Here is a 19,558-nt window from a genome sequence, read left to right as displayed (position 1 = left end):
GATTGTTGTGGAATTGATGTTTCACCAAAAAGAAAAGGCTCCTTCACACTTTTTACTGAAATCTTTATTGGAGTTTTTAGTAAATAAAATATTGTGGTGCCTGAGTTACTGGAGATTACCTGCAATCTTTTACCTCATTGCTGAAACTCCTTTATGAAAAAATGGAAATACTGCTGGCTGGCATAATAAAATGCAATGTATCAGACCATGTAACAATGTCTTCTAATCTGCCCTGCAAGAATAGGAGTCCCTTCAAAAAGCCATCTTTAACCAAAATAAGAAAATACTTGTATAACAATGCAAATATGTAACTAGTCCGAATTGCTGTATAATAATTTAAACAATCTGGCAATTGTTGGATGGCAGTGTCTCTCTCCTGCCCTACAAAAGTTGCATTGTTCCCTCGGCATTTATCACATCGTTTAGTGGTAAAGATTACTTCTGCAAAGAGAATGCAGCTTGACTTTAATAAATAGATTTTAAAAATAGCTAAATGGTCTGATGATGTATGAAGGTCATGCACACAGATTTAATCACTTTTGATGCAAAGAAATAAAATGGAAGAAATAGGGTTTTCCTTCTGTTCTAGGCAAGCGTGGACGTGCTATGCATACCCAGACATGTGGAACAGTGGGGATATTGTTCAGCTGTTGTTTAGTTTAAAAATTATCTGCTGAGGAGCTGAAAGAGAGAAGGAAAAGCAAATGAAAAGTTGTGGTGAGTGATGAAATAAGAGAGGAAGTAGGAGAGAAAGAAATTAAAGAGCGAGATTTAGACAGCGATGGCACACAGGGTTTATGTAATGTGGGCAAATACACTGAGCCCTTGATTGTTAATGGGTGAAAATGCTCAAGTTTGGGAGAGCAGACGGAACAGTTAAGGCAGCCTCTAACAAGGTTTAAAAATATTCTTTTAATCTGTAATTAAAAAGGAAAAAGACTAGGTGTCAAGGGTTAAGGCATCATCATGTCCTCAAAAGTCTGCAACTTACTCTGAAATGCATCCAGAAAACCAAGATGAATGAATAGAGGGATGGATTGATGGGTTCATGGATAGATATGTGATAAAATAAATAAAGCAAAATGGAAATTGTAGAATCAAGGCAGTGGATACGTGGGAATGCAATCCAAAATTCTCTCAGTTCATCTATCTGATTAATTTTTTTTTTTTTTTTTTTTTTTTTTTGAGACGGAGTCTTGCTCTGTCGCCCGGGCTGGAGTGCAGTGGCCAGATCTCAGCTCACTGCAACCTCCGCCTCCCGGGTTTACGCCATTCTCCTGCCTCAGCCTCCCGAGTAGCTGGGACTACAGGCACCCGCCACCTCGCCCGGCTAGTTTTTTGTATTTTTTAGTAGAGACGGGGTTTCACAGTGTTAGCCAGGATGGTCTCAATCTCCTGACCTCGTGATCCGCCCGTCTCGGCCTCCCAAAGTGCTGGGATTACAGGCTTGAGCCACCGCGCCCGGCCTTGATTAATTTTTTAAATAATAAAATTGGAGGAGAAGGGAAATGGGAGGAAAATACCATCAAAAAAGACCCAGACCTCTAAAAGAGAAAATGCAGAATTTTGTTTTTTTAGACAGAGTCTCACTCTGTTGCCCAGGCTGGAGTGCAGTGGCACGATCTCCGCTCACTGCAACCTCCACCACCTGGGTTCAAGCCTCAGTCTCCCAAGTAGCTAGGATTACAGGCGTAGGCATAGCATTACCATGGCCTGGCTAATTTTTGTGTTTTTAGTAGTTACGGGGTTTTGCCATGTTGGCCAGGCTGGTCTCCAACTGCTGGCCTCTAACTGCTGGCCTCAAGTGATCTACCCGACTTGGCCTCCCAAAGTGCTGGGATTGCAGGCATGAGCCACAGCGCCCAGCCAAAAATGCAGAAATTAATAGAGGTTCAATCCAGACAGTATTTTGTACCAATTTTTATACTGGATGCATGTAGACGAGATACACTGGAGGACCGAAGGCTGGAAAGAGAAACAGCTAGCATTAAAAAGCAATTGAATTGGCGTCAGATGACTCATATAATTCCACCTAGAAAAGTTAAAAGCACATGCTGTGAGTCCAGGGGACTGAAGTGTGGCTGGCTATGGCACTGTGTTGGTTAAGACTCTTTGGGCTTATAAGGAATAGAAATATGCTGAGTTTACTTCATGTCTTAGTCCATTCAGGTGGCAATAACAAAAATATCATAAACTAGGTGACTAATAAACAACAAACATTTATCTCTCACAGTTCTAGAGGCTGGGAAGTCTAAGATAAAAGTGCTAGCAGATTTGGTGTCTGGTTCCTCATAGATGGCACCCATAGATGGAAGGGACAAGGCAGCTGTCTGGAGTGCAGTGGCACAATCTCAGCTCATTGCAAGCTCCACCTCCTGGGTTCATGTCATTCTCCTGCCTCAGCCTCCCAAAATGCTGGCATTACAGGTGTAAGTCACTGCGCTTGGCCTGTTTTGACTCTTTCAGCATGTGTTTGGAAATGACATATGTCATGCTGACCAAAGCAGTTGGTCACATGGTCAAACCTCTCTTAGGGAGAGGCCAAAAATATTTCTGAAGTATAATCTATTCTACCACGGGGAGTGACTGTACAGGTAAAAGGAATGATGGGGAAAATGAGAATTTCTCTGGCTGGTGGCAGAGCCAGGTCTCAGGAAGAACTGGACCATTGCTCATGGCTATTCAGGGCACAGGCGAGGCTACAGTCATCCAACAACGGTTCTGGTTCTAGTTATGGTTATGCGGAGTTCAGCTCCTTGGCCATGGCTCCTTTCATTGCTTGCTGTTGCTTTTTCTGCTGTTCTCTCCTAATTGATTCTCTGTCCTCCTTTCTCTGACTTTAAGGTTGTCTCTAGGTGTCCCCTCCTCCCTGTGCTACGGTCTGCCTGTTCTCTCTGCAGTGTGACATCCCCACTTCCCAGATGGGAGAATCTGATAGGACTAGTTAGACACTCCCAAGAGAGACCATCCCTGTTGGGTAGCCCATTTCACAGTCATTCGCCATCTAAGAGTGGCTGCCCAAGGGCCTGATCCATATTCCTGGTTCAATCACTTGTAGTCTGGGTGATGGGGACATGGATAAAGTAGGAACAAAGAGCAGCAGTTAAGGACTGTGGATGTGGCATACACGTAGAACATCACAGCCTCCTTCCCCACATTATTTTCCACAACACATTTCCAGATACCCCAGAATTCCCAGACACGATGAAACCATCCATAATTATGATCCTAGAAATAAGCATACACTTGGCCTATAACCAGATGCCAAAATATTTATAGCAAACTGCAAACAAGTATTCACATTTTTTTTTTGCACTGAGAAGGCATTTCATTAGAGAAAACTTAATACTTCTCCAAAGAAGTTCAAAACATGCACTAATCACAGTGACCAAGACCTCCAGCCCGGGCCACAGGGTCATTTCAAAAAGTGTTTTGGCTGAAAAGGGATCATGCTAAAATAATTCTACCACACCTTTCCTGCCAGAATCTATTGTTTCCACTCTTTAGAATTTTTTTTCGAACAAAAGCTGATGGTATTACTAACTTTCCTTATTGGTCAAGACCAGGAAATAAGAGTTTCTTCCTCACTGACCAAAGCCCTTGTACTTTTTAAAGGATATTCAGGTATTTAATTATATAAAGGAAAATAACTACAATGAATGACTATGAGATGGGCAAGGAATGTAAAAAGAAAAGAAAGAAAGAGAAAAAAAAATTCTGTAATTGTACAGAATTATTCGTAGTAGCAAATTTTAGTGTCCTGAGATCATCAAAGAATTTGTCCGGAGTTAGAAATAGTTTCCTGACACCAACTATGGTCTACAATAGTCTTCACTGTAATGGAATTTGATGAGCAACCAAAAGCCAAAAAGGAAAAATTTACATTGCATGGAATAAGATAGGAAAAGAGGCGGTCTTATGGCCTCTACCCAGAGTCCACATTTAATCCATATTTAAAACTGACATAAAATGTATTTTCAGCCATCATTTTACTCATGCACAAAACTGATTTCTTTCCAAATTAAGCAAAGTGCATTGTTCCAGGCTGACTCTGTTCAACATTTACTTACTGTGTGCACGCCCTGTGCTAAACACAGGAGATAAAGAAAATGAGTAAGGCACGGCCCCAGTGTGGTTATTAATTAAATGCCCCCAAACTGCCACCCTGCAGCTCCTGACCTGGGTAGTAAGTGACAGTAGGTGCAGATGGTTAACTCCACCTCAGCTCCAGGTGTGAACCCTGATAAGGCAGGTGAGATAATCCCACCTCACCCCACCTAGACCTGAGCCAATCTGGTCCACATTTATCCTGGCCAAAGGGATGCACTGAATCAGGAATGGGCATGTGACCCACTTCAGAGCGATGAGATGTCAGGGGAGGTGTGCTGGGGCTTCTGGGAAGTTAATTTCCTTCGCTTTCCTGAAACAGTTTGCTGGCCCCCTTCTGTTTGATGTAGTAGGTGGATACAAAGCCGAGGCAGTGGTCGCGGCTGTTTTGCCAATCCAAAGGAAGCCAGCCCCGGGATAAAGCTGACTCTGCTAGAGGCCAAGAAGAGAGGCAGGAGAGAACCACGACCTCCTTAGCTATATCAGAGTTCCTGAATCAAACCAACCCTGAAGCCTTCCCTCTCTACCTTGGGGCCTTCTAGTTTCCTGAGCCAATAAATCCTCTGTATTATTTAAGTCAGTTCCTGCTAGTTGCAACATAATGCACCCTAACTAAGACATGTGCTCAGTATCCCTTCCATCTTATTTTGGTAACAGCACCCTGAGTTCCTTTCAGGAATCCATTTTTCCCCAGCAAAAACTATGGGCTTTGCGTGGGGCCCCTTTCCTTGCCTAACATGCCACTAAATCACAATTCCCTTAGTTCCAAGGACTTATTCCAAAGAAGGTATTTTTATTTATTTATTTTATTTTTAGAGACAGGGTCTTGCTCCTAGGCTGGAGTGCAATGGCATGATCATAGTTCACTGTAGCCTTGGGGTCCTAGGCTCAAGGGATCTCCATGCCTCAGCTTCCTGAGTAGCCAGGACTACAGGCACATGCCACAATGCTCAGGTAATTTTCAAAAGTTTTTTTTTTTTTGTAGAGACAGGGGTTTTGCTGTGTTGACCATTTAAGCTGAGAAGTTTGAGACCAGCCTGGCCATCATGGCAAAGCCCCATCTCTACAAAAAATACAAAAACTAGCCAGGCATGGTGGCATGTATGCCCATAGTCCCAGCTACTCAGGAGGCTGAGGTGGGAGGATCGTTAGAGCTGGGGTAGATTGAGGCTGCAGTGAGCTATAATCTCACCCCAGCCTGGGCGGCAGAGTGAGACTCTATCTCAAAAAATAAATAAGTAATATACAAAGACAGAAAGAAAGAAAACAATCCCTTTCTGCTTAGGGCAGTTTGTATGGGGTTTTCTGCCATGTTCAGGACCTGCCCTCAAAGAGTTAACGCCAGCAAATAAGGAAATCTTAGCTCCGCATACTTAATACTCCCCAGCTGAAACAAACTCATTTGCGTTTCCACTACTTTTTACTGCTAACAATATAAGCCTTTTATCAAAAATTGCTTACAGTAAAAATGATTAACTTTACTCTGAGTGCTCAAAATATTTTCAGAGATGCATCAGAAAGAATTTCCAAGTGAAGTTTGCAATGTAGCCACTGAGCCAGCTCTGTTTAATATAGCAGTTCAATTAAATTCTAATTAAATTCTGATCGCTCGTGTTCCAATTAACCTAATCCAAAGGCATGGCTGAATGTCATGGAATTCCTTAAGAACATCAACCTAACTGTAAGGTTTAATCTTCATAATGCTATTTACACATCTCAGACTTAATTTGTTCCAGTGGAATGCAATGCAGGTCATGGCAGAGCAGAAATGGTACTGTGGCCTTTTAACTAGACTTCAGTCTAAAAACACTGTTGAAGTTCTATTTTAACAATTGCACAGTTGATTTCCTGCCTTACAACCTTTTCCCCTTCCAACTCTTGTAGAGTGTGGCCAGCCCAGGGGCACTCAGGAAAGCAGCTATAACTATAATCGGAAGATCAGAAAGGTCAATGTCAATGCAGATTCAATAAGGAGAAGGCAAGTCTTTGTACAAATTCTACTCCCACGTATTTTGATCTCAGAATCAAAACTATTTGCACACCTAGCTTCAAAGCCATGCCTCTGAGAAACCAAGGGATCTGGAGCACTCCCTTCAAGGCCTGCTCTCTGCTTGGAGAAGGCATGCCAAGCCCTGTGTTACAGGAGGCTACTGGCAGAGGCTTGATGACATGCCTGTCCTGATCCATCTCGCTACTCCTGCCTAAAACTGAATTTATTCTTTCTCTCATCGCCTACCTGGACCCCATCTCTCTTCCCTCTGGCTTTGCACTTGCTCGCATTTGCCTCCCTCCTTCAAGCACAATTTTAAATTTTATTTTTATTTATTTATCTCTTTTAGAGACAGGGTCTCGCTCTGTCACCCAAGCTGGAGTGCAGTGGTGTGATCATAGCTTACTGCAGCCTCAAACTCTTGGGCTCAAGCAATCCTCTCACCTCAGCCTCCCGAGTAGCTGGGACTATAGGCACATGGCATTATGCCTGAATAATTTCTATTTTTTGTAGAGATGGGGTCTTGCTATATTGCCCAGGCTGGTCTCCAATTCCTGATCTCAAGTGATCCACCTACGTTGGACTCCCAAAGTGCGGGATAATGGGTGTGAACCACTGTGCTTGGCCAAGCACAATTCTTAATAACGATGGCTCCCATTACTGTGCTTGACACACCCCATCTCATTTATTCTTCCCCACAGCCCTGGTGAGGTGGATACTATGATTATCACTTCCTCACTTAACAAATAAGAAAACTGAGGCTCACAGCATTTCAGGAAACTTCCCTGGGGCCCAGAGCTAGCAGAGTTGAAGGAGAGATTCAAGCCCACCTAACTCCAGCAGTCCCACCCCCATCACCACACCTACCACAGCCCTCCACATTTCTGACACCACTGCTACCATTCAACTCCCCCTAAATGGCCAGTCCCTGTCCACCTCTTCCTCTCAGACTGTCTCATTTTCAGACTTCCACTTTTTCCAATTTAATTTTGTTCTAATTGTTATCTTTCACTGTAGCTGTGCCAAGCACTTAGCTGAATACTTTAAATGCATTATCTTACTAAATTCTTGGCTGGGCGCAGTGGCTCACGTCTGTAATTCCAGCACTTTGGGAGGTCAAGGTGTATGGATCACTTGAGGTCAGGAGTTCGAGACCAGCCTGGCCAACATGGTGAAAACTCTATCTCTATGAAAAATATAAAAATTAGCTGGGATTGGTGGCCTGTGCCTGTAATCCCAGCACTTTGGGAGGCCAAGGTGTATGGATCACTTGAGGTCAGGAGTTCGAGACCAGCCTGGCCAACATGGTGAAACCCTGTCTCTACTAAAAACACAAAAATTAACCGGGCATGGTGGTGCACACGTATAGCCCCAGCTACTTGGGAGGCTGAGACAGGAGAGTTGCTGTCACTCCAGCCTGGGTGACAGAGCAAGACACTCCATCACAGGAAAAAAAAAAAAAAATTCTTGTTAACTTAGGCCAGGCACGATGGTTCAATCCTGTAATCCCAGCACTTTGGGAGGCCAAGGCAGACAGATCACTTGAGATCAGGAGTTCGAGACTAGCCTGGCCAACATGGTGAAACCCCAGCTCTACTAAAAATACAAAAACTAGCCGGGCATGGTGGTGCACGCCTGTAGTCCTAGCTATTTGTGAGGCTGAGGCAGGAGAATCCCTTGAACCAGGGAGGTGGAGGTTGCAGTGAGCCAGGATCATGCCACTGCACTCCAGCCTGGGCCACAATACGAGACTCCGTCACACAGACACACACAAAAATCATAAACTCCCTTATCTGAAGCAATTACTATTATTATTTACGTTTTACAGAGGAAGAGATTAAGGCTTAGAAAGATTAAAATCACAAGGTCACAATACTAGCAAGGTCTGGGGTCACACATCTAGAAAGAGGTGGAACAAGGCCCTATACTCAGGTGAAAATGGCTCCAAATTCTATACTAAATCATTAAGCGTCCATTACACTGTAGTGCCTCCCACACAACAATAACTACTTAATCATTCGGCTTCCTTTATACTATACTGCCTCCCACATAACAGCTATGACTACAAAAATACGGCTAGTTCCAGGACTTCAAAGCATGAATAGGCAAACTTTTTCTTTTTTGTTTTTTTTTTTCCTTTTTGAAATAGGATTTCACCCTGTTGCCCAGGCTGGAGTGCAGTGCTGCAATCATAGCTCACTGCAGCCTTGACCTCCCAGGCTCAGTGGATTCTCCCACCTCAGCCTTCGGAGTACCTGGGACTACAGGCGCACATCACAGTGCCCAGCAAATTGTGTAAATTTAATTTTTGTAGAGACGGGGTTTCACCATGTTGCCCAAGCTGGTCTTGAATTCCTGGGCTCAGGCGATGCTCCTGCCTCAGCCTCCTAAAGTGCTGGGGTTACACATCTGAGCCACCATGCCTGGCCAAACTTTTTCTTGAAGGGTCAGATAGTAAACACAGGCTCATGTCACAACGATTCAACTCTGCCATTGTAGTGAAAAAGTTGTTACAAGTAATAGGTAAAGGAGCAGGCATAGCTGTGTTCCAATGAAATTTCATTTACAAAAACAGGTAGCTGACGTGTGTAGTTGGAAGGTGTCAGCTTCAGAACGTTATGAATAACTGAGAGATGATCTTTCATATGGAATCATGGAAAAATCCACAGCACGTGATTTCTGACACTGAAGTCTGATTTTAAGAAAGCTGTTTCATCTCTCTTCACTATTTCCTGGATAACCCTTTATGATTCTAAGGGGTTAACAGTTGAAACATCTTTGGATCTGGGACTAGTTTGTGACCTGGTTTTTCCTGCTCCTAAACAGTAGTAGGAGAAACGCAGTTCTCTAAACAACCAAGAGAGTCAATGATTTACTTTAAGATATGTTCTTTGAAAAAAACCTCATTTTCATTCTTTTTTAAAATGGCTTCCTTCTTTAGACATAAATTCTCAAGAGAAGGCTGGGATACTTGCAGGGCTGGTGTTTTTGTTTGTTTTGTTTTGTTTTTTTTCCATTACAGGCTGTGATTCTAGCAGTTCCTTAACTCTGGGAGGTGTCTTTATATTACATTCTCAGATTCTAAGCTCATCATTATTTCCAAGAGTTATGTTTTGATTTTTACTAATACCTATGATTTTAAAAAGGTACCAGTATTTTCAGAATGACAAGGAGAGTCCATCCTTGGCCATCTATCTGTAATGTCCAGAATGCAGTAAGAGAATTACACCCTCCATTTACTCATGTAACAATTGGTCAACCAGAAGAGGCCATGGGGAATAGCACTCCTTTACAGACTGGCTGTTTTCCAAGAGAAACGCTAATAGGATTAACAACAGTGAATGTGTATTGAGTGTTTTCTATGTGCCACTCTTAAGTTTTACTTAACTCATTTATCCTCACAACAAGGACATATTACTACGATGTGTTATAGGTAATTCGTATTTTACAGATCAGAAAATGAGGGCACAGAGATGCTAAATACCTTGCCCAAAGTCACTTAGTAGTAAATGGAAGGATAAGAATTTAGCTGGGGTCAGTGGCTCATGCCTGTAATTCCAGCACTTTGGGAGGGAGAGGTGGGTGGATCACCTAAAGTCAGGAGTTTCAGACTGGCCTGGCCAACATGGTGAAACGCTGTCTTTACTAAAAACACAAAAAATAGCTGGGACTGGTGGCACACGCCTGTAATCCCAGCTATTCGGGAGGCTGAGGCACCAGAATTGCTTGAATCCGGGAGGTGGAGGTTGCAGTGAGCCGTGATCACACCACTGCACTCCAGCCTGGGCAACAGAGTAAGACTCTGACTGAAAAAAAAAAAAAGAATTTGAGCCCAGATGGTTGAACTCCAGAAAAAGCCCCTTCACACATTAGCTCATTTTATCTTTCCTGAAGTCACCAGGCTGGAGCCAGCAGTCACAGCTGCCAACTGTGGCCCGGTCCATATTATTTCTAACGCAATGTATACGGTAAGTTGCAAAAAAGGCCACCATTCTCCGGCCTTCCTACCCTTTGCAGTGTGACTTTATAGCTCTTCCCATCAAGAAGTGGAATCTATAAAAGGGAACGAACTCATGTATTTTGCAGCAACATGGATGGAACTGGGGGGGGCATTATCTTAAGTGAAACAAGCCAGACACAGAAAGTAAAATAGCGCATGTTCTTATTCATAAGTGGGTGCTAAAACCTGTATATACACACATGGAGAGGGCGCAATGACAGATAATGAAGACTCAGAAGGCTGAAGGGGTGGAAGGAGGGTGATGATGACAAACTACTTATTGGGTACAATGTGTGTTATTTGGGAGACAGATACCCTAAAGCCCTGACTTGGCCACTATGCAATCTATGCATGTAATGAAATTGTATTTATACCCCATACATTTACTTAAAAAAAAAGGAATCTGTTTCCTAACTCTTTGGATCTAGGCTGGCCTTGTGACTTGCTTTGGCCACTCTAACGTGTGAAAGTGACACTAGGTCAGTTCCAAGCCTCAGGCTCAAGAGGCCTTGACGCATCTAATTGAATTGAAGCAACCCTGCCTGGCTGCCATATGAACAACCTAGGGTTAATCTGATAGAGGATGAGAGACCACATGGAACAGCTCATCCCAGTTGAGGCCATCCTAAACCAGCCAGCATCTAGCCCACCCAGTAGCTGCCAAAGACACATGAATGAACCCAGCCAAGGCCAGAAGAAACTCCCAGGTAAATCTAGCCCAAGTTGTTAACTTGCAGAAAAGTGAGCTAAATAAATGGTTATGATTTTTTTTTTTTTTTGGGTAGAGATAGGGGTCTTGCTATGTTGCCCAAGCTGGTCTTGAACTCCTGAGCTCAATGATCCTCATGCCTCGGCCTCTCAAATTGCTGGGATTACAGCCATGAGCCACGATGGCTGACCAATGCTTGTAATTTTAAGCCACTAACTTTTGAGGTAGTTTGTTATATGGCAAAAAGTTAACTGATAAAGTACATAATAATCGAAATGTAATTTATGGCCAAATGATAATGTTCCCCCTATCTGGCAGTTAGTCAAGACTCCTACCACAGCCATCTGGCATAAAGCCATGCCCCTCAAAGCCAGAGGAAAAAGCTTCAGACCAGAGAAGGAAAATCCTGCCACAAAGCCACTGCCCTTCATTTTGTAAAAGAACCATGGGGTCACCCTCGGGTCAGAGCCTGCTGACTTTCTTTTCAAAGCCTTGTCCTTTGAGGATCACTTTGATTTTCAGAAAAAAAAGCAAGTCGTAGCCAAGTTTGGGAAATAAAGTGATCAATGCTCTTTTGTTTAAAATAAAAAAGAGAAGAAACTTGACTATAAAGTTATAATAAGATTTTCTTGCATGGCTTACAAACTAGATCTGACAGCAATTCTAAGAGTCACAATGGGAAATATTTTCAGCATCCACAGCCTTATCACCATGAGACACAGTAGGAATGAATGTCAGATTGGGGATGGTTAATGGCAACAACTAAGACCTACTATTTGATAGCACAACAGGGTGGCTGTAGTCAATAAAAACTTAAGTGTACATTTTAAAATAAGTAAAAGAGTATATGTAATTGGATTGTTTGTAACACAAAGTTACTTAGGGGATGGAAACTCCATTCTCCATGATATTTCGCATTGTATGCCTGTAGCAAAACATCTCATGCACCCCATAAATATATATACCTACGATGTATACACAAAAATTAAAAAAAAAAAAAAGAAATGAAGCCAGACTCTTTTCTTGTTTGTTTGTTTTTTCGAGACAGAGTCTCACTCTGTCCCCCAAGCTAGATCTCTGCTCACTGCAACCTCTGCCTCCCGGGTTCAAGCTATTCTCATGCCTCAGCCTCCCAAGTAGCTGGGATTACAGGCACGTGCCACCATGCCCGGCTAATTCTTAGTAATTTTAGTAGAGAACTTGGTGGAAGTCATGTTCCAGAAGGTCTTGGCTTTGCACTTTTGCTTTTACCCTCTTGGAAAGCTGCTGGAGACCACCGTGCTGTAAAGGAGCTGGTCTGGCCCACTGGAAGATGCGAGGCCACACGAAGGAGAACCGAAGTGCCCCAGCTAGCAGTCAGCACCAGGGCCCCAGACATATAAGTGAGATAGAATTGGACCTTCCAACCCAGCCCAGTTACCAGCTGAACGCAGTCACGTGAATGACCCCAGGAGAGAGCAGCAGAACTGCCCAGTCGGCCCAGAGTCATGAGAAATAATAAATCGTTATTTTAAGCCATAAAGTTTTCACGTAGTTTATTGTACAACATAGCAATCAGGTAACTGATAAATAGGTTATATTATATCATCTAAGCATTTCATTTCAGGATAGCAAGAAGCACACTATACAACGCTATGACAAGGGAGCACTGGGCCCAACAGGGTTGACAGTCATGGAAATGATTATTTCCAACTGCTTTTAAAATAAAACCCACTTTCTTTACTGGCCCATGTGATGGTACGGCCACTGCAGGGCTGACCCTGTCAAACTCACCTCTCCTCTCTTTTGCTCACTCTGCCCCAAACATACTGGCCTCCTTTTTGTCCCTGGAATAGGTCACAGAATTTGGCAGTACTAGGTCATTAGTAAACTTGCGTTGTACCAGACATAGTGAGCATTTAGATGCCAGAGTGCCACATTAAAGAAACAATGAATGGTAAAAAGATGTAGGTGAGGTGATTCACTGAGTGTGTCAGTGAAAAGGAAAGACAGAAAGAAAATAACCTAGACGAGGCAGCAGGGTCAAATATAAGGACTTGAAAATGTTACTTAATATTAACTTCTATTTTTCCTGATTACAAAGGTAACTCATGCTTTTTCTGAAATTTTTAAATATACTCAAAATATTAGAATATGAAATACAGGAGAGCAAAGGGTTCAAACTTTCATCTCTTCCCCATCTTCCACGTGATTCTTCACTTATTGGCTAAAGAATTTAGATACTATTATCTGCATTCTGTTACCTTTGGCTTGTTGTATATATACATGCTGCATAAATTGCTATACACACAGGAAATGTCTGTACACTATCTATCGTTGGCCACAGATGTACTTCCACCAGCTATTTGTACAAAGCCCTCATTTTCCGTTATTTATCTTTCACAGAGTATATTTAACACAATATAAAATACTGCTAGCACCCAGCTAATTTCACAGCAAAACTAGAAGGCCATTGGCTTTATTTGTAGATTGTTACTCTAATGCCATACAGATGCCACTTAAAAAATCTCAATTACTTTTTTTTACACGATTGAAAATGACCATTTGAGAAAGGGTTAAATAAATCTATTTCATTTGTTAAATTCATATCATGAAATGTGCAGGGTCTTGATCTAACTCTTAGGCTGAGATAATTCATGGAAATCATGTGTTTAAGGTTTATTCTCCCAATTGTAATCTCCACCAAAAATTAAGGATTAGAGAAACACCTGCCTATTAAATGTGCTGAATTTTATACTGAGCATTTAAAATAGAGTTAAATATCTAAAGATGGGTCAGGTGCACTGGTTTGTCCCTGTAATCCCAGGACTTTGGGAAACCAAGGCAGGAGGACCAGTTGAGCTCAGGAGTTTGAGACCAGCCTGGGCAACATAGTGAGACCCCATCTCTAAAAATAAAAATGAAAATAATTTTTAAAATGAAAAAATACACTACTTGTGTGCTTAGAGAAAAGAAGAAAAAATAAGTAGGAACAAACTGTTTGGTTAGAAACTATATTAAGTTCATAATATTTAAAATGACATATATATATACATGAATCTGAAGATGAGTGACTCAAAATCAAAATAATCAAGCTCACACAGCTTTTGGGGAACAGGCCTGGGTTGAAAGGGTCTGCCTGATTCCAGAGGCTGGAATCAAGGAATTCCTGAACCAAGTACCATACAATGCCTCAATTCATGTGTGCAGATGCACCTACACCTATACACACACCCACACACACCACACATCACACAATAGATGTGTGTGTAACTGGCCAAATGCTCTATGGCATAGTAATTAGGTGCCAGCTCTTGCTGCTTCTCTGTCTGCTCTGTTCCCCCTGGTTTTCCTTGGAGTTTCATGGTACTGGCAGGACAGCCTAAATAAAAGGCTTGCTAACTTCTCATTCCTCTTCTCCGCAGCCTCCAGACCCATCTTTCATGGCAGAATCTGGCCTCTGCTTTCAGCAAGCTGTGAGACTGACCATCAGAGTGGAGCAGTGGTCAAACTCTTAGACTCTGGAACCATTTTTGGTTTGAGTCTTGGCTCTGCCACTTTTTAGTTGTGTACTTGAGCTTCTTGGTTAGACCTGGTGCTGTACAACCCTGATCTGTAAGATGATGATAATGGCATCCATCTCCAAAGATTGTTGGGAGGATTAAATGAGTGACTTCAGGTAAAGTGCTTAGAATAACATCTGGCACAAAGTAAGGCTCAAAAAGTGCTGGCAACTACTATTCTTGAATCCTAGCCTCTTGCTCTGGCTCTCCATTGTCTATGAATGACGCTCCTTCAATTTGAGGAGCTCCTTGCCCAGCTCCAGTTCCAGGGAGCCTAGCAGACTTAGGCAGTCTCCCCATTGTCTACCTCCCTCCAGAGGCAGTAGATCCAGACACTGCAGGTATAGTTAATAAATTACCTCCTGTGTGTAATAGCTATGGCAAACTGGATAAAGGTCACAGTCCTCCATAGAGTGCTCATGCAGCTTAATTACTATCTTAAAAGTAGACCCTAACTTTTATTTTTTAATTTATTTTTTTGAGACAGAATCTCACTCTGTCACCCAGGCTGGAGTGCAGTGGCGTGATGTCAGCTCACTGTAACCTTTGCAACCTGAGTTCAAGCGATTCTCCTGTCTCAGCCTCCCGAGTAGCTGGAATTACAGGCGCGTGCCACCATGCCCAACTAATTTTTTTGTATTCTTAGTAGAGACGGGGTTTTGCCATGTTGGCCATGGTGGGCTCGAACTCCCGACCTCAAGTGATCCACCTGCCTCAGCCTCCCAAAGTGCAGGGATTACAGGCATGAGCCACTGCGCCTGGCCAGCCCTGACTTTTGAGAATCCATATTCATTCATTTATCCAATAAATACTCATCGAGTTCCTATTATGTTCCAGGCACTGTGGGGGCTACGTCATAGAAAAAAAATAAACAGAAAAATAATGAAGTCAAGTATAAATAACTAGACATCAGCAGTTTAAGGGCAAAACGCAGATCAGCAAGTATTTTTGAGCAACTTAATATAAATGCTATTTCAAGATATAATTTGAATGGCCCCAATCACCAATGAATTATGCTGCTGTGTAAGAGCCATTTGGATGCAAGTTCAGTTGTGGGTGACAGATAAGAATGCCCCAGTTATGTAATTTTGGTTGGAGGCCAGTCATCATTCAGTTTAAGCATCTATTCCCAATGACAGGATGTGAGGAACAGCCGAGTCAAGAAAATGCGAATCTGTTGTGCAGATCTGGATAACGGGAGTTCCACTCGGGTCTGACAAATGTTGAAACGGCACTAATGTGATTTTTAAGCCTTCGAAAATAACCCACAAAAGACTACATGACTGGGGGGCGGGGAGGGGGAACAATGGAGGGAATCAGATTTAATTTAAAAATCCTAAGTCAGGAAATGAAGAAAGTTAATAGTAATTTACCCACCTTGCATATTTGTAGCATTCAAAATACTGAATTTCCTGGCAAAGCGTGAGAAGCAGAGGAGTCCTTGGGTCTGAGAGTATCATTCGTTACTTCCCCTCTTCCACCCAATGACAGGAGCAGGTCTGCTGTCCTTTTAACAGTTGAGGAAACTAAGGCTCACGGATTACTTAGGGCCACGCTGCAAGGAAGCGGTCTAGTAGGATTTTGAACTCCAGTGTGCCTGCCTTTCAAGCTTCTCCACTTTTACAAGTGAACAGGTTTGTTGTTGTGTTTGTTGTTTTTGAGACTCAGTCTCGCTCTGTCACCCAGGCTGGACTGCAGTGGTGAGATCTCGGCTCACTGCAACCTCTGCCTCCCAGGTTCAAGCAAGTCTCCTGCCTCAGCCTCCCAAGTAGCTGAAATTACAGGTGCCTGCCACCATGCCTGGCTAATTTTGGTATTTTTAGTAGAGACGGGATTTCACCATGTTGCCCAGGCTGGTCTCGAACTCCTGGGCGCAAGCAATCCTCCCACCTCAGCCTCCCTAAGTGGTGGGATTACAGGCGTGAACCACCACGCCTGGCCACACATGAACAGCTTTAACAACCCACATTTTCTACATTCCTTTATCATTCATTATAAAATTTAAACTTTAATGCTATGTTCAAGCACCCTGGAGCATTTGACATTTAGACTGTTTTCATTTAGTCTCAGGAGTAGCTCATCTGTAGGATGTCAACGATGAAATATGAGTTGGCACAAGGATGCCTCATTAATCTCTAATAAAATTAGAAATTTATCTGGTTCTTTCAAAGCATTTTATCACTGCTTAGAGGCTGGAAACTGTTTCTAGCCCCCTTGTTACAAAATTTTTTATGGGCAAATATTAGATACGCAACCTTCATGTAAAATCTTAATTACTGCCTTTTTAGCTGATTTCTGTGCCCTCTGAAAGAGTATAAATTAGAAGAATAATGGCCAAGTAAATTAGAATAAAGGTTGCACAATGGAATATATATGCACCAAGGTCTAGAAATGAATCCCCAGCTACAGATCCACTGTAGTCATTTCTCCTTATTCATTCTTATTTCAGAGGAGTGAAAAAACAGACACAAGGGGAAGAAAAATAAAAACAACTTCAGTTCATCATTATGGCTCCTCTAGGACAGGGCCATGTCTTCTTGTGCCCTCTGTGTGACCTGGGGTCTGGCCTCATGATCAGCACACAGCAGGGCTTAATGAATGTTTGTTAAACAGAACTCAACAAGGTCGACTCATCCTGCTTCACCCTGCTTGCAGATATGCTTTTTTTTTTTTTTCAGATGGCGTCTCGCTCTGTTGCCCAGGCTGGAGTGCAGTGGCATGATCTTGGCTCACTGCAACCTCTGTCTCCCGGATTCAAGCCATTCTTCTGCCTCAGCCTCCCAAGTAGCTGTGACTACAGGCACGTGCAACCACGCCTGGCTAATTTTTGTATTTTTAGTAGAGATGGGGGTTTCACCATGTTGGCCAGGCTGGTCTCGAACTCCTGACCTTGTGATCCACGTGCCTCAGCCTCCCAAAGGGCTGGCATTATAGGCGTGAGCCACTGCACCCAGCCAGATATTCTTTACATATATGAAAACAAAGATTATTCCACTGTGTTTATTTCACTGTTTGATCACTACATTCCATCCTTTGTTCAATCGAATAAAAGGCACAGTGCGCTGAACATACTTTGGTCAACAGCAAGATAGGAAAAAGTGATACAATTGCTGAGATGTGACTCGTGAGGTGCTCTTCCTCATTTAGCAGCAGAACAGAAGGCAGAGAGACAAAGCTATCTGACAATGGTATGGCCAGGCTAAGGGTCTGCTCTGGGACCACTCTTCAACCTAGCCTCACTCCCCTTCCACTCAGCTACACCTTGCACCTGTTTAACACCACAGGATACCTACCAACTGTATCACACCACAGTGTGATATAATTTCTGATGATTATCATAGCAATCGTCAAAACACAGATGATGGGGAAGGTCAGTTATGAGTAGTGGACAAGAATTAAATTGTCAGGAAAAGCCAAGTGGGCAAATGAAAAACAGATACAAATTAGAAGCAGTTTAAATTTGATAACCGAAGGCAAGTAAGCAGTCTGTTCTTCAGAAAATAGCTATGAATGAAAAAAAACCCAGTATCTCTGGGAGTTATTTTGAGGACAGCCTCCAACTCCCATTTACTGGGAGGGATGGAAACCCAGGCTTCAGGATCATCTGGGCCTAGGTTGGAGATGTGTACTGTTTGTTGCTTACTAGGTGACCTTGAGTAATGCTCAACTTCTCTGCGTCCCAGGGCTATCCTTGGTAAAAAGGGGGTGATGAAAAAGAGGACCTGGTTCAGAAGGTTATTGTAAGGGTGAAACAAGGTGGTGCATAGGAAGCATTTGACCAGTGTTGATGAACAACGGGCAATAAATCAATGAGAGGGCTCCTCTGACTTTTTTTTTTTTTTTTTTTTTTTGAGACAGGGTCTCGTGCTGTCACCCAAGCTGGAGTGCAGTGGAGCCATCATGGCTCACTGCAGACTCAACTTCCAGGGTTCGAGTGATTCTCCCACCTCAGCCTCCCAAGTAACTGGAACCACAGGCATGTGCCACCATGCCCAGTTAATTTTCGTATTTTTTGTAGAGATGGGGTTTTGCCACGTTTCCCAGGGTGGTCTCAAACTCCTAAGCTCCAGGGATCCGCCCACCTCAGCCTCCCAAGGTGCTGGGATTATAGGCATGAGCCACCACACCAGGCCTTCTCTGACTTTTGATACAATTTCTGATGATTATCATAGCAGTAGTCAAACCACGCGTGACAGGAGAGCAATTGCCTGGATTTAATCATCAATACCTGAATCACTGACTTTATTTTACCAGCTTTTTTGTTTACAGTTCTCATCAGCACAGTGCCCTCTCTTGCTAGTGAAAATAAGGGATCTGATCATTGTGGTCTTCCCAGGTTCAAATATGACAACCATGTCTGTAGTAGCACATCAGGAGAAAGAGTGGGGACTGAGGTCCCCAGATTTGAATTCTCCAGGCCTATGTGTCAAAACTAGGATTTCCAACAAAGCAATATGAGGAAAACCTTGCAACTGTGTCTCTGTTAGGTGAGAGATATGAAGCCCCCATCCCCAGTTCCACCCACAAGGGCTATATAATGGCCGAATTGCATTTAAAAGAGGAGGGAAAACTGCATGCTGGGCTTGGCCTTGCTGAGTGGGCCATGCAAGTTGAGAGCCACAGCTGAACTGTTCAGGATCCAGGAGGGGTCTGCAGAGTGAGCATGAGGAGGGGGTTCCTGGAGGGTCAGAAATCCTTCTAGAGAGGATTAATTAAGTATTGCTTGATAAGTGCCAACAAAGGTAGGGGTCCTCTTCCCCACCTTCCCATGAAAGGACCCACAAAATAACCTTCCTTGCAAGATCACTGTGGAATTGGATGGTTTTTCTGGGAACTGGGACCAAGTCCTGAGTCAGGACTCCACATGGCCCAGGAACAAGAGTGAAGTCACTTAGGTAGCGGGTGTAACCCACCCTATCTGTGAAGTACCTATACCACTGTATCACTGAGATAAATAAGTTAACATGTATTGAGTTCTTCCTAGGTTCCAGGGACTGGCCTAAGCACTTTACATGAGCTACCTCATTTCATCAGCATGATAATCCCATGAGCAGGTGCTATGATCAGCCTCATTTTACATGGAAGGAAGTAATAATGGCTCAGAAAGATGAAATGACTTGTCCAGGCCGGGCGCGGTGGCTCAAGCCTGTAATCCCAGCACTTTGGGAGGCCGAGACGGGCGGATCACGAGGTCAGGAGATCGAGACCAT

The 19,558-nt window shown here is 43.2% G+C and overlaps 1 protein-coding gene across 1 annotated transcript in view; it reads right to left on the bottom strand.

Annotated features, from left to right (window-relative positions):
- Window positions 1-19,558, bottom strand: part of IQCK (IQ motif containing K) — a 143,126-nt gene that overhangs the window by 98,199 nt on the left and 25,369 nt on the right. The window contains 3 exon segments of the mRNA XM_011931864.1: window positions 8,187-8,213; window positions 11,145-11,189; window positions 16,042-16,055. Coding sequence (XP_011787254.1) covers window positions 8,187-8,213; window positions 11,145-11,189; window positions 16,042-16,055 — 86 coding nt within the window.

The sequence above is a fragment of the Colobus angolensis genome, unplaced genomic scaffold, assembly GCF_000951035.1.
Source record: "Colobus angolensis palliatus isolate OR3802 unplaced genomic scaffold, Cang.pa_1.0 Scaffold92, whole genome shotgun sequence".
Taxonomy (NCBI): Eukaryota; Metazoa; Chordata; class Mammalia; order Primates; family Cercopithecidae; genus Colobus; species Colobus angolensis.
This window is presented reverse-complemented; position numbering and strand designations above follow the sequence as displayed.